The sequence below is a fragment of the Phoxinus phoxinus genome (genome assembly GCF_949152265.1).
Source record: "Phoxinus phoxinus genome assembly, chromosome: 11".
NCBI classification, from domain to species: Eukaryota; Metazoa; Chordata; class Actinopteri; order Cypriniformes; family Leuciscidae; genus Phoxinus; species Phoxinus phoxinus.
The window spans coordinates 3,062,057-3,087,711 of NC_136886.1; the positions used below are offsets into that span (position 1 = coordinate 3,062,057).

Below are 25,655 nucleotides of genomic sequence, written 5' to 3' on the forward strand. Positions count from 1 at the left end.
AAATGTTCTTCATGTAACTGATACGAATAAAGAACCTATTTAAGTGTAGGAGTGTGTGACAAATGAAAACAAGTTAGCAATACGTTTTAAATATCAACGAAAATCACACACTGCAATTTTCTATGAATTCTGACTGGCAAAATCTACAGACACTCTGATTTTCAGCAATTAACGTTGGTGCATCTAGACTGCAAAGGTTGTGTCTTGAAGACTTTAGTTTAGAAACAATAAAAAGCTGTGGAACATAATTGAAGAGAGTCAAGAATATTTGTATCTAAAAATGAATTTTAAAGAGAGTCAAGAATTTTTGTATCTAAAAATGAATTTTAATTCAGAAGTTGGCTGGTATATACAATGCACAAATTCCATATAAAACAACAGAAATGTTTTTCCTATCTATTGATGCATTACACAATCATGCTCTGTAAAGGTTTCATCTAACACATTAGAGTAAAAATAAAAATAAAACCGTAAAACCACACAATGCGTTTGTGTTTTTTATCACAAATGACACGGGAACCAAAAAAAGAAAAGAAAAAAATAATAATTTACGATGATTCAGAGCAACGCCCACTTCTCGATTCTTATCAAATTGAATAATTTCAGTAATGGCGGGAATAATGTGACATGGACGACGGCTCCATGCTCTGGCCCATTCCCTGCGGCGGCGGCCGCTGCCCTTGACCCGCTGGTCCCATATTCACCAAGTGGTTAATGGGGCCGCTCTGGATGAGCGTATCCAAGGCCTTCTGCACGCTGGGGTTGTCGAAGTTGATCCCAGTGCCTGCGGTGACAGCCGGTCTCGGAGGGCCCGTCGGTCCCGGCATACGAGCACCAGGGGGCCGTAGAGTCGGCCGAGGGTTCATCATGCTCTGAGGCTGGACAGCAGCTATTTTGGGTATGCCGGCGGCACCGTGAGAAGACTGGAGGCCGATGCTCTGAGGGCCGAGGCTGGAGGCGTAACCCTGTGTTTGGGGAGCCGGAGCCGGGCTGGACACTGAAGATGCGCCGCTGCCACTGTTGAAGATGCTGAGGATTTTAGCCTGGAGCTCCTGCTGTTGGCTGGTGGCGGTGGGGGCCGGGGCCGGGGCCGACGCAGGGGTCAGATGGGTGGAATGGAGGGTCAGGCTGGCGTACGTGGGTTGAGCTGGCGCCGATAAAGCCTGTGTCGTCTGAGAGGGTTCGAGGGCCGCAGTAGGAGGGTGTGAACCTTTAGAGACCAAAAACAGTGAAAGGTAAAGTTAAAGTTCATTGGTAAAGTGTAGAGCCCGACTGATATGCATTTTTGGGGGAGTAAAAAAAGCCTGATATCGATATATTGGCCTATATTGTTTGTGTATATTATAGTGCAGTACCAGTCAAAAGTGGCCAAAAACAGTGAAAGGTAAGGCTTGATTGGTAAAATATAAATCAATCAATCAATCAATTTTTATTTATAAAGCGCTTTACAACAACCAAAGTTGATCAAAGCACTGGACAGAGACAAAAGTACAGGGAAAAAAAAAATATATATGAGTGAAAAAAACAAAACAATAAAATAAAATACAAAACATCTATAAAATCATTATGCTAATCAGTTGTCCATCAGGTGTCAAAAGCCAATCTAAAGAGATGGTGCTTCAACCTGGTCTTGAACAAGGGCAGACCCATGATGGAGCGTAATTCAAGGGGCAGAGCGTTCCAGAGCTTTGGCCCCGCTACCGCAAAGGCACGATCACCCCACTTTTTGCACCTGGACCGTGGGACCACCAGCAGATGTTGTTCAGAGGAGCGCAGGGCTCTGCTGGGCTGGTGGAGGGTCAGCATGTTACACAAATAAAGAGGTGCAAGGCCATGGATGGAGCAGAAAACGAACAGTAGGATCTTAAACTGTATTCTGAACTCGACCGGGAGCCAGTGGAGAGAGTGCAGGACAGGAGTGATGTGGTCATGTTTACAGGTGTTGGTAAGAAGCCGGGCCGCTGCATTCTGGACAAGCTGTAGACGGTGCAGAGAGGCCTGATTTAACCCGATGTAGAGGGCATTGCAGTAGTCCAAGCGTGAACTAATAAAAGCGTGGATTGTTTTCTCTAGGTCAATACAGCTGAGGAATGGTTTGACTTTGGCCAACCGACGAAGCTGGAAGAAACTTGCCCTGATCACAGAGTCTACCTGTTTATCGAGCTTCAGACTACTGTCCAAAATCACTCCAAGATTCCTGACTACAAAACTGAGGTGGGTGGTCAGAGGTGTAAGATCGGGAGCTGCCTTTGTTGAACTAGAGGTATCAAATAGAATAAATTCAGTCTTTGAATCATTTAGACAGAGCAAATTTTTTGACAGCCAATGTTTAATGTCATGCAGACATGTCTGGATGGACTGTGTGTCTGGGGAGTTCTGGGCAACTGGTAGATAGATTTGTACATCGTCTGCATACAGATGGAAAGAGACATTATGCCGGGATATCACAGAACCTAAGGGGAGCTTTTCCTCATCTTACAAAGACTTGGCTGCCCTCCAAAGTTACTGAAGGTGATTACTGAGTTTCATGAGGGCATGAAGGCAACTGTACAGTCTGAAGGCACTCGCTCTGACGAGTTCCAGATAAAGTGTGGGGTAAAGCAGGGATGTGTCCTTGCCCCTACCCTCTTCGGAATTTTCTTCTCTGCCCTACTACGCCGTGCATTTCCTGATGACTCGGGTATCCTTCTACACACCCGTAGCTCAGGAAAACTGTTCAATCTGGCTAGACTGCGGGCGAAGACTAAAGTACGCCATGTTCTGGTACGTGAGCTGCTTTATGCTGATGATGCTGCCTTTGTTGCCCACTCAGAGGCAGATCTACAACTACTCTGCACATCATTTACTACTCTGCATGTCTAGAGTTTGGTTTGCAGATTAGTCTTAAAAAGACAGTTATCCTTGCCCAACCTGCAACCCTAAACCCTACAGTATACATTAACAACACATGTCTATCTGTGGTAGACAAATTCACCTACCTTGGCTCCACAGTATCAAACAACAATAACCTTGACGCAGAACTTGACATGCGCATTGGGAAGGCATCAACAATGTTTGGAAAACTGAGCAAGCGTGTCTGGCACAACAAGAACCTCTCATTGCTCCTCAAAGTCCGTGTATACCATGCATGTGTACTTAGCACCAGGGTGGGAAATTAGCACCCGCCACCCGCCGAGGGCGGGTACTTTTTCAAAGTGGCGGGTCACTTTGCCGTGTATACCAGCCACAGTGGCGGGTGGATTATAATAATGCTGTGTTCGCACCAAAAGCGAATACAGTTCGCAAAAATTCGCATCCACCGAGGGACCAGGACAGGACCACCAGACGCGTCGCGCAACGCGTCTTTACATTGACTTAACATTTAATGTATTAAGTAGTAACCAATAAACACATGCTGCGAGTGATTTCATTGTACGGATTGGACAGCCTTTGTCAAAGAATGCGGTTGCTAAGTAACAATAATACACTTTTGTCGAGTAACTCTTTTGATTGGTTTTCAGCGCTGTGTGTCACGGCGCTGAAGAGACCGTTATACTGTATAACTTATACACATAGCTAAACTGAGAATAAAAATAAAATAAAAAGTGTATATATATAGCTGAGCTGAGCTGGTGCAGAAGAAAGGGAAATTATTTTTAACCATGCGCGCGCGCTCTCTAACGTTAACGTTACACTGCTGAAGCGCGGATGATCTGAAAACACAGACAAGCTGGAGTTCAGCAATCTTTATTTGAGTTTTTCTACTTAAATTAAAGTGTCATTCAGTCGGTCTGTGTTCTGTCACGAGCCGCTTGCGCTGTTTGTGCGACTAAATCTGCGATCAAAATGCAGGCTGATATCCAGCAGTGTTTTTAATGTTGATCATTATATGAGCAAGAATGCAATGTTTCCCGAATATCCACACGATTTCAAATGTGACATTGATTTTATACAACAGTAAAAAATAAAAAGGTAACATTTAAGTGATGTACTGCATTTAAAACAGTATAGTCAGGCCTATTGCTCTATTTTGCAACGAAATCTGTGGCTTTGAACGAATCGTGAGATTCAATGAATGAATGACTCGATGACCGCCACCTACTGGCTATTTTAATATAATATTTTTATTAATATTAAAAACGTTTTTTAACATTGCATTTTTATTGAACATTGTTTTATTTAAAGCATTATTTATTTTTAAAAGGTATTATTAAGGTTAAAAATTAAATGAAAAAAAGTATTAAAGGGGGCAAATATTTTCCCTTAATGGAAAAGGTGTGACTGCAGTCTAAGTGGAAGAGGGGTACCCCCGTACCAGGGGGTACGGCACTCAAAAAAATTTGAGAACCACGGAACTTAGGAAAAGGGATATGTAGAATTGCACAAGTGCTACTGCTAAAGAGTGCAATGTAAATAATTTCTCATAAGCTTAATTGAATGGCCTAGAGAGAATAATTCATTTTCTGTCTAAAGACTACATATAAAATAGCTACCTAAAGTAACTGCAGTTTACTAAAAGTAATGACTAAAAGTTTGCATTCATAAGCATTTTCGTCTGAAGATGAAGACTAAGACTGAATCAAAAATGGTTGCCAAAATGAACACTGGCCTACACACACCAAGCGCACTACAACGCTGTTGCGTATGTATTAAATATGACTGATAATTTAAATAAAATGTTTTATTTAATTCTAGTAGCCTACATAGTAGCCTATATAATTATTTTCCAGGGTTTAAAATTTATACAGATTTGATATTTTCCCCTCATACTTATGTTGGAATGGGTACGAAGTTGGCATTGAATTTCATTTGAAATGGTATTAAAAAGGTCTTAAAAGCCTTGAATTTAAGATGGAGGATCCTGGGGGTACCCTGAAATAAATAAAAAACGTATTGAAGCAATTTCTTTCTTGCAATTTGAATTCCGGAAAAAGTGGCTGGTAAAAAATATAAGTGGCTGGTAAAATTGGGCATCCACCAGCCACTGTGGCTGGTGGACAAAAAAGTTAATTTCCCACCCTGCTTAGCACCTTACTATATGCAAGTGAGACATGGACAACATACAGGAGGCACGAACATCGCCTCAACGCCTTCCATTTTTGCTGCCTTCGCTCCATACTGGGTGTATGCTGGAAGGATCATGTGCCAAACTCTGTCATACTTGAGAGAACTGGTTCCAGTGACCTGTACACCATCCTTCGTGAACGCCACCTCCGTTGGACTGGGCATATTTATCGAATGAATGACACTCGCCTCCCAAAAATCTTGCTATATGGCGTGTTGGCAAATGCCCCCCGCAAACATGGTCGCCCCCATCTACGTTTTAAAGACGTTATTAAGAGGGATCTTCAGGCCTTCTCCATCAACCTGGACAACTGGGAGGCACTTGCAAATGACAGACCCAACTGGCGCGCAGCAATGAACAACGGCCGCAGGGACTCTCAGGAGGCCTACAAGTCATTTTTGGAAGAGAGACGCTCAAAACGGGAAGCAGTTCATCGCACTCGACATGAACGGCCATAGTAAGGGGAGCATGTACAAGGAAAATAGAGCAGGGCCAAGGATGGAACCCTGTGGCACACCAGAGGAAAATGGGGCTGGAGAAAAAGAGAGATCATTGATCATCACAGTTCTGTCTGCTAGGTATGACTTGAACCACTGCAGCACGGGTCCTTGAAGGCCCACCTGCTGGGCCAGACGGGTCAGGAGGATAGAATGGTCCACCGTATCAAATGCTGCAGTAAGGTCCAGCATTACCAACAACACAGGTTTTTTAGCGTCCAAGGATAGCAAGATGTCGTTCTGCACTTTTAACAGTGCAGATTCTGTGCTGTGGCGTGCCCTGAAACCGGATTGAAATTTTTCAAAAATGTGGTTTTGATCCAAGAATGATTGAAGTTGTATGAAGACGAGCTTTTCCAGAACTTTAGAGAGAAAAGGCAGATGGGACACTGGTCTGAAATTTGAGAGAACTGATGGATCAAGATTAGGTTTTTTGATTAGTGGCCTGACCACAGCCTGCTTAAAAACAGTTGGGACAGACCCTGAGCTAAGGCTGGCGTTGAAAAAAGAGAGAAGACATGGTCCTACTGTGTCAAAAACCTGTTTAAGCACTCTAGATGGAACAATGTCCAGGGAACAGTTGGTAGATCTCAGCTTTTGGACAACTTCAGAGAGTTGAAAGAGTGACCCTGGCTCAAACACATCAAAAACAGCAGGAGGAGAAGGAGGGAGTAGGTGCACGTATGAACCAACAGCTATACTGCTGTTTACACTCTGTCTAACTGAGGCCACTTTGTCAATAAAGTAATGGAGAAACTCGTCACAGGTTGATTGAGATACATTTTCAAGCACGTTAACAGATGGATTTGTAACAGACTGAATTGTACCAAACAAAACTTGGGGCCGATTACAGCTATTGGAAATAACATTTGAGAGGTATTTACATTTGGCTTCTTTAACAGCAATTTGATAGTCGGAGAGACAGTCTCTCAGAATACCCAGGGACACATGCAGCTTGTCCTTTTTCCACCTCCGTTCAGCCTGTCTACAGCGCCTCCTCAGGGCGCGCGTGGTGTCATTCAACCAGCAATCAGGTTTAGGTTTGATGGACCTCATCTTTAAGGGTGCAACTGAGTCCAAAATCTCTGAACAGATGGAATAAAAAGAAGAGATGAATTCCTCAGGGCACAGAGGTGGACTTTCGCAAAGGGCATGAAAACTTGAATTCATGAAGGCAGTAGCAAATTCATCAGCTGTAGTAGAAGTGATGATACGGCGGCTACAAACTGGGGCAAGGGATCTTGCTGGAGGTGAGGGGGGCGTGAAGTCAAATATAATGGGGAAGTGGTCTGAAATGCAAGTGTCCAGTATTTCTATGTTTAATATTGGGAAGCCATGTGAAATTATGAGGTCGAGCGTGTGACCATGTTTGTGTGTGGGAGCATTCACTGACTGAGTTAGATCAAAAGAGGTTAGCAGGTTTTGAAAATCATTAACTAATTGACTGGATGGACAGCAGACATGAATATTTAAGTCCCCACAAATAAGAAAATTATCATATTTTGGCATTACATCAGCAAGAAAATCAGTAAATTCAGAAATAAAATCCTTATTATATTTAGGAGGGCGATATAGAACAGCACAAAGTGTAGGGGGTGTCAATTGTATCAGGAATAACTGCAGTTCAAAGCTACTGCAGTTCTTACATGAGATGGAGCGACAGTTTATGTTCTTCTGATTGTACACTGTGGCAAGCCCGCCTCCACGGCTTGTCACTCTCGGTGTATTCAGGAAAGAATAGCCAGGGGGGGAGGAGCTCAGAAAAAGCGCTGTTGTCACCTGGTTTGATCCAGGTCTCCGTCAGAAAGAAGACATCCAACTCGCGAGTGGAGATGAAGTCATTCAGGACAAACGTCTTGTTTGTGACCGAGCGCGCGTTCAACAGAGCTGCACGCACCGGTCTGTTGTTACCAGTCTGGCGAGGAACTGCGCGGTTGAGAGGGAGATTCTCTTTCACGCTGCCCTGCCGATGGATCCGCGCAGGCCGGCGAAGAGGAGGCGGACAGCAGGTGACTGGGAGAGCCGGTGGGAGCCATCGGCAGCTGTACTGTAGAAAGCGATGTAGATCAAACCCTCGGATATATTCTTGAAGCAGCCGGAAACACCCATGCTGACGGAACAAGATGCCAGGTATTCTTTGATTTATACCTAAAGACCGCCTCTTTTTCCTCGTCTCCTGCGTCTCCTATTGCGAGGCGACGGACAAATAGGACGGCACGGAGGCTAGGAATGGCGGTAGATTTGAATCTCCGGCAAATCCAGGCAAGTTGGTGGTCATGTTACCGCGTATTTGTAACAGTGTCAGAAGGTCGTACACAAATATCGATGACACATTGCGGATGAAAACAGGGATTAGCACAATGATCGCCAGCAAACATAACAGAAAAGGACGGCGTACCAAACACAAACACAGCGGCGCCATCTTACAATATGAAATATATAAAGGTGAGTTCACGCCATGTTGTAATTATCGTAACGATTCTGAACTACGGAGCTTCATTCAGGGTAACGATCACATGGCGTGAACGCAGCAAGATACAACATTGAGTAGAGAACTAATGAAGTTACCTGCATCAGTACCGCTTCTGACAAGACGATCACGTTTGTCTCTCAGGTAGTCAATTAGCCTGGCCATCTCATCTGGAGTCATAAACCTGACAGATGAAAATTTTATACAATTTCAAGATTCTCCATGCAAGTCTCAATAAATGAAAATTAGATAATATACATATTATTTGAAAGAACTTAATTAAAACAAATGGCATGTGACCTTTAAGCAAGTAAGTATTCAGGCAAACAAAGAAACAAATTTCAATAGAACAAACAACATTAGTGAACTGTCTCTATTGGTTACATTTTATTCCATTTACGAATCAATTTGTTACAGAAAATTATAATTACTTCTGGTATGACATCAGAACCCGGAAGTCTAATTCACTGCTGGTTCCTTCGAGGTTTTCCTATTGTTTTATAATTTGATTATTATAAAAATTTGTAAAATAAAGCCTGTGGTAAACATTGACGATACTTCAACGTTTTATTCTACAACGTAATATACACATACCCAGAGAAAGCAAAAATTTTGAAGCAGTTATGGTCATTTTTTAAAAACATACATTTTTAATAAGTAACTAGATAAGGCAGTTCAGGGTGAATGTGTGCAGTTACGTCAAAGTATCATCATGTTATGATTACCATAGGCTTTATTTAACTCCAATTGAAAATTCCTATTATAAAACCAGATTTGTATAAAGCGGATTAGTCTTCCAGGTTCGGAGGTCATACCTGCACCACTATGTACACCAGTCTGGAGCAAATCAGCATATCAGAATGATTTCTGAAGGATCATGTGACACTGAAGACTGTAATGATGCTGACAAATCAGCTTTGATTACAGGAATAAATTACATATTAAAATACACTAAATTGAAAAACAGTTATTTTAAATTGTAATATTTCAAAATATGACTTTTGATCAAATAAATGCAGCCTTGTTGAGCAGAAGAGACTTCTTTCAAAAACATTACAAATCTTACAAACTTTGGTTGACCTACCTGCCCTCCGACAGCAGTGTGATGGGGGTCAGAAGGGAGACGGGATGGCCCTCTCGCTCATGTTCTCTCATCAGCACATCATCGGCCATCTTGGCCGCCTTCCTCGCAATCTCGTCCCTTTCTTTAGTGCGGTGTTCAACTTTAAAGGATTCAAAGTTGTGGGCCACCAGCACCATGGCATCCTGCATGGGCATGTTCCTGTGCTCTGCAAGAGAAAGGGATCTTGTGGTAAAACATTCATTAAAGCTTAAATGGATTGTAGTCAGAGTGCAGTACGAACCTACACTATTGTATATCAAGTAGAGATGCACCGATTGATCGGCTGGTGACCGGAATTGGCCGATTTTTACGTGATCGGCCGGTCAGTCTGATATATGCCGATTTTATGCCGTCAAATGCACTCACGCGCCGCATGAATCATTAACATCGCGCAACATCAGCATCACACGTGCACACGGAGCGCACCTGTACCTCGTGAAATACGGCCGTTTCACACCGCAAGCAGCGCATATTTTTTTGGCATACATGTTAATCAAAGTGCAAGTGTCAAGCACAGTCACCTTTATTTAGCGCTCAAAGCAGCTTCACAGCGATAACATGAAAATAATACAAGTTTGTGTCTAGAAGAAAATTGCGTCATCGTCCACCTGAAGTAAGGCAGATCAATAATATTGTTGAATATTAAATGTCCCCAACTAAGCAAGCCGAGTCTATTTTTGCTGTGCTGCTCATGCTCAATTAAAGTGTAAGCACACGTTTGATGGACAAAATGAATGATTTCACACAAAAAGTGCAGAAAATGCACAGAATTTGCATGTCTAGTGTGTTTAACAAGAACTGGAGTAGCTATGTCAGAAAAGAAAATGAAGAAATATTTATAGAAAATGTACCCATTTAAACTTGTTTGTATTATTCAGTTTGGGTAAAAGTATATGGTGTTTTATAAAAAAAAAAAATATATAGAATTTGTGTGTGCTGTAAAGTGGTTAGAAAAAATGAAATCGGTATCGGCAGGTCCAACTCAATGAAAAATCGGATATTGGAATCAGCCTAGAAAATAGTAATCGGTACATCTCTAATATCATGAGTGTTTTGCTAGTGGTTTTGGTTCAAGAATATACGCGTCACATTGGATTTTTCCGCTCAACGCTGAAGGTGATGGTACACAGGGCAACTTTTTGAGCAATGTTGCTGGGCAATCTTGGCGAGCGATTGACGCTTGTGCACTTTCCCATTGAAAAGGGGCAATACATTTCTATCTGGATAATTTAGATCTGCCGTGGGCCCTGTGTCTCATCTGGTTGCCTGTTGACGGCAACATTACCCAGCAACATTGCTCAAAAAGTTGCCCTGTGTATCATCCTTGATATGGAAGTAAATTGGCATCAATTATCAAACTCTTTGTGGAAGGATACATACCTTGCGGAGTCCCAAAGAGGATGTTGACCGTACAGGAACGATGTACTTGGTGCTGCTGGGTGATGATAATGGCAAAGGGTGTACGAGCCCGGCTTACATCCTCCAGAGCTTGGGTCAAGGATACTTCAGTATTCAGGAAGATGAGATCCACAACCATACCCAGATCCCGAACCTTCCTGCCCACCGTCTCAGCATATTCCCTGCACACAAGCAGAGCAGATAAGGTCACAGTGTCTCTAGGAGAACATTTCTTGTTTAAGATGCTACTTAACGTAGTCGCAGGACTCACTTTTGCAGCTTGTTAACGACTATGACGGAACAATCCACTGGTCTCTCGGCATCATAGCGCCTCTGCAGCTCTTCATAATATTGACGGTAAAGTTCGTTCCTACGGCGCTCTTCGGGACGCACTCTCTCATCTGTGAAGTGAAGTCAGAACTAAACACTTAGCAACCCTCATCAAGGGAAAACTTTTCATGCAACTCTTTCTCTGCGAGCAAAACTGTGAACATATGAATTCAACTTTGTTCCATAAACTAAGCCAACTGAATTACCAATGCTGCATTAGCACTACCACAAATAAAACTACGAAGGAAACTCAATAAAACAATGAAGAATGTGTCTGTACTGTTATATTCCAAAAATAACGAATATTTTATATATTTACATATTTAAAGTATGTTAAAGTTTTTGTGATTTTCCATAATACATTTCACAAAATTCTCATTACCTTAAAGGGTAACTCTCGCCAAAATTGAACCTAGGCTCTTTTTGTTAATCTACCCGAGTCAAACATTCGTGTAAAAGCATAATTATAATGGAAACTCCACTAAATACTCCACGTATTTTCGTTTTCGGTCAAAATGCCTTTTGAATAGCGCACTACAATGATAGCATCAAAATCGCTATTTTTAAAACACTAAGAAGTCTCGACACATGAAACTTGTGCTTGAAATATCACCAAGGGCGCTACACATGAACTCCAGCATTGACAACATTGTGTACACAAAGTTTACTAAAACAACTCACTGCGTTTCCATCCGCCGGCATTTTGTCTGTCAAAAGTAGTCGATCTCCGAATGCAATTTTGACTGACAAAATTCCAGCCACCGGAAACACTGACTGATAAAGTGAGTCGTACAAAACCTTTCTTTTTAGTAAACTGTGTACACAATGTAGTCAATGCTGGAGTTCATGTGTAGAGGCCCCTAGTGATGCTTCAAGCACAGTTTCATGTTGTGTCGAGACTTCTTAGTGTTTTAAAAATAGCGATTTTGATGCTATCATTGTAGTGCCCAATTCAAAAGGCATTTTGAACAAAAACTAAAATACGGTCAAACTTAAAAGTGGCGTTTCCATTCTAATTATGCTTTTACACGAATGTTTGACTCGGGTAGATTAGCCAAAATTGAACCTAGGCTCTTTTTGCTAGAGTTATCCTTTAATGCAAAAACAATGGTAGCATTTGTTGTACTGCCTTTCATTGACATTTATTTAAATAAGATACATGTTGAATTTTCTTAAATTATCACAATGCAAAACAGAATGCATTCTTCATGCAAAAATATTAGCGTCATTTCAGAACAGTTGTAAATGTCAAACCAACCCTCTGACTCTCTCCTGCCATTCCAGGGTTCTCTGAAGCGCTCTGGGTACGGCTCCTCTTTCTTCCGATAATAGTCGTAATCTGCACCGCGGTAATAACGATCGTAACCTTCCTCTCTGTGGAAAAACAGTAATATGGTTTAAATGAGGTGACCTAGAAGCAAAAGTGATTTTAAATGCAAAACTATAAAATAAACCAAATGCATTGTGTGTGCGGACCTGAAGGAAGGATCTTTCTCCCTGGTCTCTGACGACCTGTATCTGTCTTCGGCTGGGGGGGCTCGAGCTTCGTGCTCACGAGGAGGACCGGGACGTGGCTCACGACTTTCCCCCCTCATCTCTCGACTTTCACGGTGGTCTCGAGAATCTCGCCCACGCGTCGGGGACCGAGAACGAGGACGGGGCTCTCGACTCTCCCCGTAAGCACTGGATGGCCTGAACAGACAAAATACACCTAGTCAACACATGCCAACTAAACACTTTAGCCCCAAAACAGCTCTATTAGACAACTCAAAGAGACTAATTTTACCATTAAGTACTTAAAAACTGTTACAAAATGTTAGTCAAATGGGAAACACAAAGAACACTTTATTTTTATTTTACTGAAACTGTAAAACAAATAATTTCTACCAGAAAATCTCATTCATTTACACACTTTCAGAGTTTTGCAACAGCCAGAGAGCATAGAAATGAGAGGGTGGTGCCATTTATTAATCCTATCTTTCGCAAAATTCACTTAATTTCGCTTTTTTTTTTAAATGCTGTTGCAAACTCTGAATATAGCTCTCTCCAAAAAACGAATGCAATGGCAAATATCTTTTTGAGGTTACTATTAGTATCCTTTAGTTCCATTGAGTTTTCAAGTAAAAAAAAAGAGCAGCAGGATTCACATGGTGATAATGCTTTTTTTATTTTGTCAAATCAAAATCATTTAATAAATTAAGCATGGGTTTTTAGTTTAAAACTTCTTTAGCATAAACCAACGCGATGAACCGCACTCTGTTCCACGTCAGTGCAATAACAAAGTTATTTTCTTTTAAAATCGAGGAGGTGATGAAGAATGGACTGGAAAGACAAACAACATCCTCCAAATATAAATATCCAACAATTGAATGAACGACTGAAATTGCTTAAATTATTAGTTTTAATTGTTTCCATCCCATCTGAACACATAAAATAATTAGGATTTTGAGAATGTTTTAAGAAGGAAGCAGCGAAAGCCAGTTGACGATTTTGAAAACTGTGCATAGTAAGAGAACAGAATAAGTATCACACCGTTTAGACACAGACACACCAAGGGAAACGCACTCAAATTACCCTTTCAACTTTATTTCAGTTAATTCTGATACAACTAAAAGTGAAGAAAAGGGAAAGAAAGAAAAAAATAGAACAAGCTAAAAATCGAAGAGCCACGAGAAATATTGATCGAACCGATTTTGCGCACCCGACAACGATATTGATGTACTCTAGCTCGTTTGATGAATTCCTTTGTGGAGGGAAAAACGTTTACCAAAATTCTCGATAGATGTCGTCTTCATTAGCAAAAATCCCAACGATACTTTACCTGTGTGGAGGGCTTGACCTGGATTTATTCTGTCGTCTCTCCGCTGCCATATTTACATCTGAAAATAAACCAATCCAAACGTTCAACATGACAAAAGACGGAAATATTTCAGAGCCAAACGAGTTTTGTTTTTATTACTGAGAGGATGAACATTTAACATTGTTGCGTTTAAATTATAAGCATTTCCAAAGTTTCAATAGTAGTTGAAAGTAAATACTACAATGTGGGGAAAAAAGCAGTAAAGGATTTAGTGAACCTGTGCGGCGCCATGTGTACGTCAGTATTAGATTCTTCTGTAAACGCTTATTAAATACCTCTCGACTAAACCACCAACAATAACTGGAACTTTGCACAAATAGTGTAACGGGCCATTGAACTAAAAATAAATAGTCATCAAAATTACAATACCGTTGTATGATTTTAACAAGATTATGATTACAGACAAAAAGAACCAGTGAAGTGGGAAAACATTGGGACTTTTTTTTAAAAATTCATTTCAAAAAGTCAATTTGTAATCTATTTGTGAAAAGTGCCAATTGGATTTATAGCTTTTATTTATACCGTCACATAAACAAAAACTCAGAGTAGAGGGGAAAAAACGAGGCCCTACTAAGCAATAAACATACGAATCATATTTGAAGTTAAAGTTTGGCTTTATTAGATTCACCACATTGCAGTTATTACAGTAAAATTGGAATCATACAATTAACTGGTCCTACGTTTTATTTCTCTGAAGTTAAAATTTAAAAACTGAGATGTAAAAACTGCTCAAATTACTTCAATGTTTAAATACCAAATCAGACCTTACCTAGTTTATAACCTCTATAAATTCGACCGTTATGTCCGGCTTTAGCAGCCTCGGCATCCTCCACTCGCTCAAACTGCACAAATCCGTACCCACGAAACAGGGACAAAGCTGAAAAAGGGAACAATCATTTCGTTTTACGCAAAAAAAAGGCGTTTGTTGGTGGATTTTTGGCCTAAGCTTCCCTTGCTTTTCTGAAAATCGCAACTGAAGTCTAAAGAACGGTGGATCAAACAAATTAAAACTGCAGCGAACACTATAAAATACTTTTTTTCCCGAAACGTCTAAATAAGTCGTTGAATTTATACGCTACTAACCCTGTATTTTCCCATATGGCCTGAACAGATCCTCCATGTCCTTCTTCGCCATGTGCGCCGTGGGCAAATTTCCAACAAAAATCCTTCGCTCCAGGTCACGAGGGTCATTGCTGTTGGTGGTGTACGAGGGTGGCGTACCACTCCGACTTCTTCTGTGCGACATGCCTCTACGAGCTTTAGGTTCAACGGCCCGTTTTCAAGGAACGCTTGCAGTTGATTTTAGATACAAGACTATTTGATTAGCTATATTTCCCCCAAGGTCTTGAATTTGACGATGCATCGACATGTAAGAAAAGAGAGATTCCAGAGGTAAAATGTCTGGGAAAAGTAACAAAACACTGCAGAAGTCTTTGAAAGTCAAACTTAAATCAAAATTGACCAGATTTACTTTAATGCACATTCAGGTCTGAATGAATAATCATTCAACCAATCTACTTTTCCTAATCTACATGTTGATTTTTTTAAAGACTAACTTGAGAGCCTTCACAACAGGTCGAATTTTTAAGTACAGTGTAAGTCATACGCAGTGTTTTGCTGCCGGATTAAGTGACAAAAACACGGTTATTTACTAAATAAAATGTTGAAAAAATTGTTCTTGATCGCAGGAGGCCTAGAGTTTTCCAGCTCACTTCATGTCCGTAACATTCTCATGCAAACACGCAGTTCAGATTGCGCTCGCCGCTTTTTAAATGAAATATTTCTCAAGTATTTGGTGAAAGATTGTGGGTGAAGACGAAAGGAAAACCTGTTGGATGAATGACCAAAAACATGTTTCCACGGAACACGCGACGGAAAATATGGGACCTTGGCGTTGAAGGTAACCACAAATCTTGAATTGTGCCAACCAAATAGACACAAGTTCATGGGGATAAACATAAAATGCTCCCCAAAAATCACTTGCAGGTTGTTCAAAGTTTTAAAAAAATGGCTTATGTCAGTATCCACGACATAGAAGGCGATGTTTGAAGAAAATGATGAAAGAAATCGTCAAGCAGTTTCTTGGCCCACTCGTTATTGTGGATGTTCTCAACATAGCAGTTGGAAGTTAAGAGCTCACGGATGCTGTAGTCTTTGTGGTCCGCTTCAGAATTATCATCTGTGACATTCACATATTGGTAAGTTGCAAAACAATCATTACTCTTTTTCTGTGAGCTGTGCAACACCTTACCAGACAGATGATGGCCGTTCCACCTTAAACGTTTTAGTTTTTTTTCCTCAAGAATATCAAAGTCTGAAAAATCCAACAATGGAGAGTGAAAAACAGTGTAATGCAGATTGATATATTGTCAATCACAAGATCACAAGACAGAAAGAGTGTAACAGAAAGGATATTTCTGACATCCTGATGTCTCAATATGACATCAGGATGAGTTAAATTGTTTTTATGGGTTTGTTTTACTTTAAGATGAATTGAAAAAAAATCTGAATATTTACATATAATATTTTACTGTGTTCTAGTGTTTTTCACGTTTTGGTGAACAAGCGTTCTTTACACTAAAACGGGCTTAATATTAAAAAGTTACACTTATTATGATTCAGGTGGACTTTGACACTCTATTACAATCTTTAATACGTTCATATAAAAACTTACATTTGTAAAGGTGTAAACCAGTTCTTGCTGGTCTCACGTTGTTCAACGGAATAAACTGCAACGGTAAAATTTCTTGTAATTCAATATTTTAATTGTTACACTGCCCATTAGCCTCCATTGTCTTATTTACAGGACTTCGTATTACTCAAAAAAAGTAGAGCCACAGAAAACGGACAGATGAAAATGGACCGCGCGAAGCCTCGTCGGCGCCACAACAACCCTTCCGCCATTTTGTGACCGTGCAGCGACGTCAGTCAAAATCAAACCGCGTAAAAGAATCCGCAAATATTACTGCAAACGATATAAGCCATCTTCACAAGAAAAATATGCAGGTTGTGCATATTCTGCACACATAAAAGCTGCAGGGAAGACCGCGCACACTTTGCCTGGTGTGGTTTTCGAATGGGCGCCATGTTGCTTCATAACTCCACAGTTGATGCTCCGCTGCTCTGAAATTCGTACGAGATTTTTTTACTCGTCGCGTTGTTGTTGAACCGAATCGAACATTGTATTCTTAGAACCAAAACTAGCTTCACGGCCTTTAACAATAAAAAAATAATAATTGATGCTTCGACTAATAGGTCAGCTAGCAAACTAGCTTACATTTTATAACAATGGATGCAGTTGGGAGCTCCAGAATTTCACATTCCTGAGAAGAGTTTTGTCGGATCAAATCCTTACCGTTACCATGTGAACCTGGAAAATATCCGGCGATTTTCCTGCGTCGTCCTGTTTGTGCAAATAATCACAATGAATGTTGTGCTGCAAAACTGCCGCAACCTTGCGGGGATGATCCTGTGCGGAACTGCGTGCGACTCGCTTAGAGAGTTGATGACGCTGTTTTCAAAATAAAAGTACCTGTGCTAAAGTTCCTTTGTGAACAATAATTGAGCTACAAACAATTATCCTTTGAAAAATATCTTTAATATCCGTTTGAACAGAAAAATGCAAAAATAAATAGGAAGTACATGATACATTCCATACATTAGACAATTAAAAAACATTATCATTTATAAATTTGTAATTTAATTACTTACAGACCAGCACAAAAACGTATTTGTATAAGGTATTCAAGGTCCAATACTGACCTCAATAGTAATATTAAAACAGAAATATATATTTATATATAAGACAGTTATATATACGGTTTCTTTGTGCGGTTTAGTATACACTTTTATTTTGAAACGGTGGACGAAACCCATCATGTGACTTCATCACGGGAAAGTTGAAGTCACATGAATTTTGGGTCTACTTAAACACTTTACTGGTCGGTTCACATTTTTGTTCCCCCACCTGGAATGGTAAGACAATATCATATCTCTATGGATAATTTTAGCTGTCTTTTGCTAAATAACACGTGCCTCGTTTTTCTGTTTTGATTTCCACCGTAATATAGGATAAACACTTGATTTCCTGATTAGTTACTTAGCCTACATAAAAGGTTATACAGCTGTCTCTTTGGTCTTTGGTGACACTTTTGCTTCAGATTGTTATAATTTGGTGATGTTTCATTTATTGTAAGGTCAGCTCAGTGAGTGTTGCTGTGTTTCAGATGCATCTTGTGTTGGTGTGTTTGCTGCTGGGGGTGCTGGAGGTTTCTGGAGCTCCAGATGCAGATGAAATCAAATATCTGCCTGGACTTTCAAAACAGCCCAGCTTCAAGCATTACTCTGGATACTTCAATGTAGCGGACAACAAGCACCTCCACTACTGGTCAGTAGGACTGGCTGATTTTCACTTTCATTTAAATGGACCTATGAAGATTTTTATTTTATTTCCCATATGTAATTGTCCAGCATTAATGTGTTCTGCTCCACTTGATCAGGTTTGTTGAATCTCAGAAAGATCCGGCCAATAGTCCGGTTGTTCTGTGGCTTAACGGAGGACCAGGATGCAGTTCCATGGATGGTTTGCTCACAGAGCACGGACCTTTTCTGGTGAGAAGCCACCGCACTGCATTGTATAACCATATTATTTATAAGACAAATGCTTTTTAATTTATATATATATATATATATATATATATATATATATATATATATATATATATATATATATATATATGAAGAGTTCAGATGCAAAAGCTTCTAAGTGCCATCTGAAATTTTCTTCTAGAATGGTAATTTTTTTATGAAGCTCGTATTATGTAAGTTCAATAATTTCACTTAAATGGCAATGAAAATTACCTATTAATTGTCATTTAAGTGAAATTATTGAACTTAAATATACGAGCTTGATAAAAAATGATCATTCTAGAAGAAAATTTCAGATGGCACTTAGAGGCTTTTGCATCTGAACTCTTCATATATACATATGTATTTGTACTTATGTATGTACATGTCATTTTTTCTTTTTTACAGATACAAGATGATGGCGCAACTCTAGAATATAATCCTTATTCTTGGAACAAGGTATGGGTTCTGTCTTTATAAAAAAAAAAAAAAAAAAAGTATTTCAGCATTACCTAATGAGTAATTGCTATGATGTGAAACGAGGAAGTCACAGGGCCAGTTTTCATCTTAAGCAGCATTTTCGGTAACTGGACAATAACACAGTTCCTTCATCCAGTCACATGCTCTTATGCTCTTATATTCTTGACTATAGCAAACTGGCTTCATTGTATTAAATAAAGGGTGTGCAAGCAAACTCTTTATTTAAAAATCATTGGCCTACATATAAAGAAACAACTAAACGTTTCGGCGTTCATCCAAATAAAGAAACAACGGTGTGTCATTTTCTTTTTACGTAGTCCAGTGATTTTAAATAAAGAGTTTGTTTGGACCTTTTATAACCTGGATGTTTTAGAAAGTTATGAGTCTACATAGATAAATATGGGGTGTTTTTTTTTCTTTTCTTTTTTCTCAGATTGCAAATGTCTTGTACCTGGAGTCACCAGCAGGTGTCGGCTTCTCCTACTCGGATGACAAGAAGTACACAACAAATGACACCGAGGTATGATTTTAGAGGAACAATCGCATTGCATAGTACAGATAGCGCTTGATTGCACTGGACAATAAAACTAAAATGGTAACCATGTGCTCGCTGACTTTTCCAGGTGGCCATGAACAACTACTTGGCCCTGAAAACGTTTTTCCAGATGTTTCCTGAGTTCAGCAAGAATGAGTTTTTCCTGACTGGCGAGAGTTACGGGGGCATTTACATTCCCACACTGGCTGAGATAGTCATGGAGGACAGCAGCATCAATTTAAAGGTAGAAGGGGCTTCATTATAACCATCATGTCCATAAACAAAAGAGACATTGAGTGTCTTGATGCATGTGATTCTGTATGACGTGTGTATTTGTGTCTTGTAGGGAATTGCGGTTGGAAATGGCTTGTCCAGCTATGAGCTAAATGACAATTCGTTGGTGTATTTTGCATACTATCATGGGCTTCTTGGTACCAGGTACAGTGTTTTCTTCATGTTGCTCTATTGAACATGCACTGTCATTTTACATATTGATGCTTGCTTGCTGTAAAGGCGTCAATATTACTGTTTCTCATACTTTTGTTTTGTCTAGTGTGGTGTGTTTTGAATTTTAATCTTTAGTGTTTTTTATGTCTTATTTATTTGTTCTTGTCTAGCTTGTGGAATGACCTGCAGAAGTTTTGCTGCAAAGATGGAGTGTGTAACTTCTACAATAGCCCGGATGTGAACTGCTCGAATTCTGTAGGTTGAACTGTTTCCGAATGGTTTGAGATGCATTAAGTGTCCTATATTCTTTATTTACAGCATGTTTTCTTATCTTTCTATAACCCTTTAGGTGTATACAGTTCAATACATAGTCTACTCGTCAGGGCTCAACGTCTATAACCTGTATGCAACCTGTCCAGGCGGTGTTCCTGAGAGACTAAGGTGAGCATGAACCCGTTACATGTGACGTTCCTCTGAATGTGTTTTTTTTAAGGTTGCAGTGTCATTTTGTTCTGTTTTGAATCCAGCTTTGAAAATGGCCAATTTGTTATCCGAGACCTGGGCCACCACTTCCTCAACCATCAATGGTCCAAATTACAGAACAAGGTAAAGAAACCGATTTGTGGGTTGCTGTTGGACAACATTTAAAGGGTCAAACTCAAAATGAAAACTACCACATGGTAATTTAAGCACCTTTCACACGGAGTCAGAGATTCCGGAAAATACACGGATAAAGGGACCCGGGATTTGACCCGGGTTCGTTTGATTTTTGGTTCATTCACACTGCCAGTGAATTTCTGGAATCAGAGAGTACGTTCACACACAACCCGTAAAGACACGTGACATCGATGTGCAGCGTCTTAAGTTTGCTTATGAGCAGCGATTTCTCTCTCGAGAAACCACGCTTGTGCATTTTTTCATTTTTTCTTTTTTCTCTGATTCGATCATAAACTAGCGCATTACGTACAGTTTCAATAGCTGGCGAACGATCCCGGCTTCAGCGCCATCATTACAACACGGCATTGATTACGCTTTTGTTCCGGGACTAAACGCGGCAATGTTACTTGGTCCCCAACCCGGGATCAACGCGCTGTGTGAAAGGGGCTTTACTTATATATATATATATATATATATATATATATACACTTTTTTTTTTTTTTTTTTTTTTTTTTTTATGCAATTGTTTTTTTTGACTACTTTATTTTTTACTAATACTGTCATTTCAAACCTGTATGAATTTCTTTTAACATCTTTAACAATTTTGATGATTAATTCTTTACACTGAAAGTACTGAAGTCATACAGTAACTTGTTTTATTTTAATTGTTCACTGAAAATATCCCTATTAGCTGTAGCTCTTATTTCATTTGCATAATCAAACTGTGACACAAGTAATGTTAAACACCATTGGTTCTCGTGTGTCTCGTAATCAAACCCAGCACTCCCGTTTGAAGATGTGAAAGTGTGTATGGGATTTACAGTAAGAACAGTATGTTTTACCAGAAAAAGTTTTGGAATTTTATCATATGTATATGGAAACTATATATATATATATATATATATATAATTTTTCTTGTGCATCTTGTAACTCTGCTTTTGCCATGAAAAAAGCCTCAGGTGCTGACATGGCATTAAAATCTCTACCTCTACTAATACTACTGTAACAACATGAGAGTCAGTAAAAAATGACTTTTAAATTCTTTAATTTACTCGCCCTCAAGTTGTTCCAAACCTGTATGAATTTCGTTCTTCTGCTGAACACGAAGGAAGATATTTTGAAGAATATATGTAACCAAACAGTTGATGGACCCCATTGACTTCCATAGTAGGAAAAAAAAAATTACTGTGGGGGTCCATCAACTGTTTGGTTGCACATATTCTTCAAACTATCATATTTTGTGTTCAGCAGAAGAAAAACTCATACAGGGTTGGAACAACATCAGGGTGAGAAATGGATAGTTAACCCAAAAATGAATATTCATCATCATTTAAAGTATTAGGAAGCAGAAATATTGAGCCTGTTCATGGTGTTTGAGGGTTAATCCACATGTATCTTCTTGTTGAATCAGAAATTGCTAAATTTGGCCACCCAGTTTAAATCCACGCGTCTCGATCCTCCGTGCACCAACTCTACCCCATCAACCCTGTACCTGAACAACCGGCTCGTGAAGACTGCCCTGCACATCTCGCCCAATGCTTTGGACTGGGTCGTCTGCAGGTGCGTTAAGTGCACTTTAATAACGCAAAATGCAAATGAGTGTTGTGATAGACAACTTTAATTTGTAATTGTTGCAGTGCTGAAGTCAATCTGAACTACAAACGCCTGTTCATGGACGTGAAGAAACAGTACTTGAAGCTTCTTGGAGCACTAGTGAGTGATGGGAATGTAAATGCTTATGAATCATAATATTTCCATGACTACCAGATGATTTCAATAACATCTTTTCGACAGAAATACCGTGTGCTGGTATATAATGGAGATGTGGACATGGCCTGCAATTTCCTAGGAGACGAGTGGTTTGTGGAGTCTCTCCAGCAAGAGGTGAGGAGTCGTGTGTCCGGCTTACTTTTAGTCTCCGTATCGTCATTCAAATAATTATATTTTTGCAAATCTAAAAATCTGTGCACCCTGACGACAAGAAATGGCCTAAAGCCAGCCAATAAGATTAAAACTTGATATAATTTAAGTCGTTTTTATTATTATTACGAATTAAATTTTTAGGTCCCACTTTATATTAAAGGTAGGGTAGGTCAGAATTGTCTAAACTTTTATTCAAACTTGTTTAAACTGTCTTTATATACCAATACATAATTAAAATGTAAGTACTTTGAAAAAGAGAGTATACAAACTGAGTGACTCTAGTGTATTTAATCTTCAATAAACACATTAATTCCATTCACTCCCACCTAAAAACAGGTGCGTGACTGCGCGCACGTGGGCGGAGCCAGTAATAGCGGCGGTAGTCATGGCGACGGAGAGTGACAGTCGCGCAAGCCAATCACTTGTTTCGTCCCGGTAGGAATGAATGAGCTGTGTTTTTTGAAGATTAAATACACTATAGTCACTCAATTTTTATACTCTCTTTTTCAAAGTACTTGCATTTTAATTATGTATTGGTATATAAAGACAGTTTAAGCCAATTTGAAAAAAAGTTCTTTAGACAATTCTTACCTACTCAACCTTTAAGTGGCTTTAAGTACTATGTACTTGCATCGAAAAACAAGTACAATGTACTTATTGTGTTAATGTTGTATTGTAAAACACTTTTGCTGCTATTGAGATGTGATACGGGTAAGGTTAGGGACAGGTGTGCTGGTATAAGGGTGGGTTAAGTTGTAAGGGAAGGGTCAACTGCGTAATTACAAATGTAATTACATACATTAATTACAGCTGTAAATCCATGCTGGTATTTTTAAAATATAAGTACAATGTAAAAAAATGTATACACAATTAGTCCATTGTATCAAATTGTTAAGTTCAATGTAAGTACATAGTAGTTAAAGCCACTTAATATAAAGTGGGACCAATGTTTAATTATAATACATTTTATATTTTATTAATGGAATAATAATGATAATTATTCATTTAATTTATTTAAATACAATTGTTAAGGGAATTTACAGTCAAAAACCCAGAACCAGATATGATGAATGAAGACCCGGAGTCAGAATTATAATAAGTTAAAGAAAAGTTTTACTGAAGATCGTTGAGTCGGCTTCAAGACTCACAAGGAGTTCGTAGGCCGCCCCGCTTAGTTACAAAGATCACAGCGGTTATACCCTTCACCAAGGTCTAAGCTACGTCCTTTCTTCAGATTGAATGCTTCTGATTGGCTAAGAAATAGATAAACATAGTAATTTTCCACACATACAGATAGACTGAAGCATATCTCCATCGATTATACGGCTTGCACCCGGACCCTGAAGTTAGGCACGTCATGACCTTCTAGGTCGCAGATTCGGGTTGCTGGGCGCCAGCCTGTCCAGAACAACGACTCGCTCAATCTCGAATAATGCAGAGTTCCTGTAACCAAAAAGACTGACACACACACCCCGACACACAACTTTTTCAAGGTTGGATTTGGCCAGGCTCTAACTATGAACAGGAAAGTCCTCTCAGATAATATGTACTTTCTCTCAAGGATAGGACACTTTTATATAACACAGTAAAATAAAGACTTTAGCTAAGAAATGGTCACTTAAACTATTGGTTCCAATGACCCTTGTGATCCATAATCATTATGGCGAGCTAGAATAAAACATCTTTCCATATTTCATTTCTGGAAGCCGGGCTACATGAGCAAGCCCTGTTACTGCATATCACACTGGTAACTTCTTTAACGAAGTAAAATCTCACAACCCTAGAAAAGTCATTCAACTCATTTTGATATTTAAAAAGAAAAATATTGATTAATACCATGATTATAATCACTCATTAGATAAACATTGAAGCAGCAGTGGATTCCAGAACCCACCCCTTCACAATAATACCAATTTATTTGATATATTAATATAATATTTATATTTTGTTTATTTTATAATACCAATTTATTACTTAATATTTAATATATGTATTAGTCATTTTTGTTTATTTATTTTATAATACCAATTTATGACTTGATATTTAATATTTGTATTACTGTCATTATATGTATCAACTTATTTAAATAATACATTATTTTAATAAAGTATTATACAATCTTAAATGCATAAAAATAAAATTTTATTTATTTTTATTATTATTTGCCTGTTTTAATTTCATTGGAAAAAGCTCTTGCCATTTTTGTGCAATTGTTTTTTCTATCTTTTGGAGCAGAAACGATCTCTATATCTTCTCCAACAGGTCCAGGTGCAGCGCAGATCTTGGATTTATTTCAATGGTGAATCTCAGCAGGTGGGCGGCTTTGTCAAGGAATTCACCAACATTGCTTTCCTCACAGTGAAGGTAAGACTGCAATAGAGCAACTCGCATGATCCACAAATCTCTGTGGTTTTGATGTACGAATGAAAAGCAGAATTAACTTGAACTTTATGCCATTCCTAGACCGCATCATATGGTTCAGAATAGAGCCTGCATTCACTTCCGTTGTAAACTAATTTTACTTACTATATGCATGTGAATGTTGTCAATTTCCTTTTAAATGTATTTATGTCCTCCACAGGGTTCGGGTCACATGGTTCCCACTGATAAACCCATAGCGGCCTTCACAATGTTCAGTCGCTTCATCACCAAACAACCTTACTAGAAAACACTCAGGGATTTCACTCTTTGAATCTGAATTTGCACTGGTAAAATGTTCCTGATCTATGGACAGACCACTGACCGTTTCTGATGCTCAAAACTGATGAAATTTTCTACTTACCGGTAGTTTAGTTCCAGCCTTATGAAGATTAAACCATGCTGACTGCACATAATGTTTCGTTGTAGGCGTTTGAGGGAATCGCGGTGTGACGAAATCTATATGCCACTATTGATCTGTGATTATGGTTGATTTTAATGAGTGTTTACCAATTTAAATTCAATCCAATGTTTATATTCGGTGAGTGGATGCTCCGTTTATTGCACAATTTTAGCTTGTCTTCTCCAAACTGTAGCATTTTTTTTTTTAATCATCACAGATATTATTTTTGTCTTTTGGCCTAATTGTCTTTATTTGATTATTTTATAATTGTTATATGATCTGTGGTACTTCTTGTGCTCATAAGGGAATGATATTTGTGCCTTATTTCTTCTTTCCCTCAGTTTTTTTCCCATTAAAGATAAATTTTCTATGAGTTTTAGTTTCTTTTTGTGATCTTTTTATTGTAGAAAATGGTGTGTAAAACCAGTTTCATTTCAATAATGA

At 39.1% G+C, this 25,655-nt stretch overlaps 2 protein-coding genes across 5 annotated transcripts; one reads left to right on the plus strand and one right to left on the minus strand.

Annotated features, from left to right (window-relative positions):
• Positions 1–308: 308 nt before the first annotated feature.
• On the minus strand, positions 309–17,241 carry ncoa5 (nuclear receptor coactivator 5). 4 transcript variants are annotated; one of them, XM_079628665.1, is made up of 11 exons: positions 17,078–17,229; positions 14,806–15,066; positions 14,492–14,599; positions 13,684–13,741; positions 12,339–12,554; positions 12,121–12,236; positions 10,804–10,933; positions 10,515–10,714; positions 9,096–9,300; positions 8,110–8,195; positions 309–1,210 (listed from the first exon to the last, which is right to left on the minus strand). In XM_079628665.1, exons 2-11 carry the CDS (start codon positions 14,966–14,968, stop codon positions 603–605), a joined length of 1,890 nt encoding a protein of 629 aa, XP_079484791.1. In that variant the 5' UTR covers positions 14,969–15,066; positions 17,078–17,229; the 3' UTR covers positions 309–602. The 4 variants fall into 4 exon arrangements, with proteins under 4 accessions (XP_079484791.1, XP_079484792.1, XP_079484793.1 ...); XM_079628666.1 differs by lacking the exon at positions 14,492–14,599 and having other exon boundaries at positions 17,078–17,241; XM_079628667.1 differs by lacking the exon at positions 14,806–15,066 and having other exon boundaries at positions 17,078–17,212.
• Positions 17,242–17,567: 326 nt separating this feature from the next.
• On the plus strand, positions 17,568–25,635 carry ctsa (cathepsin A). Its single transcript, XM_079628676.1, has 15 exons — positions 17,568–17,697; positions 17,949–18,109; positions 18,222–18,333; positions 18,757–18,807; positions 19,262–19,348; positions 19,452–19,607; positions 19,710–19,801; positions 19,981–20,065; positions 20,160–20,251; positions 20,338–20,416; positions 21,879–22,027; positions 22,105–22,180; positions 22,262–22,351; positions 24,653–24,754; positions 24,972–25,635. The coding sequence occupies exons 1-15, from the start codon at positions 17,695–17,697 to the stop codon at positions 25,053–25,055; spliced, it is 1,419 nt and encodes a 472-aa protein (XP_079484802.1). The 5' UTR covers positions 17,568–17,694; the 3' UTR covers positions 25,056–25,635.
• The last annotated feature ends 20 nt before the right edge of the window (positions 25,636–25,655 follow it).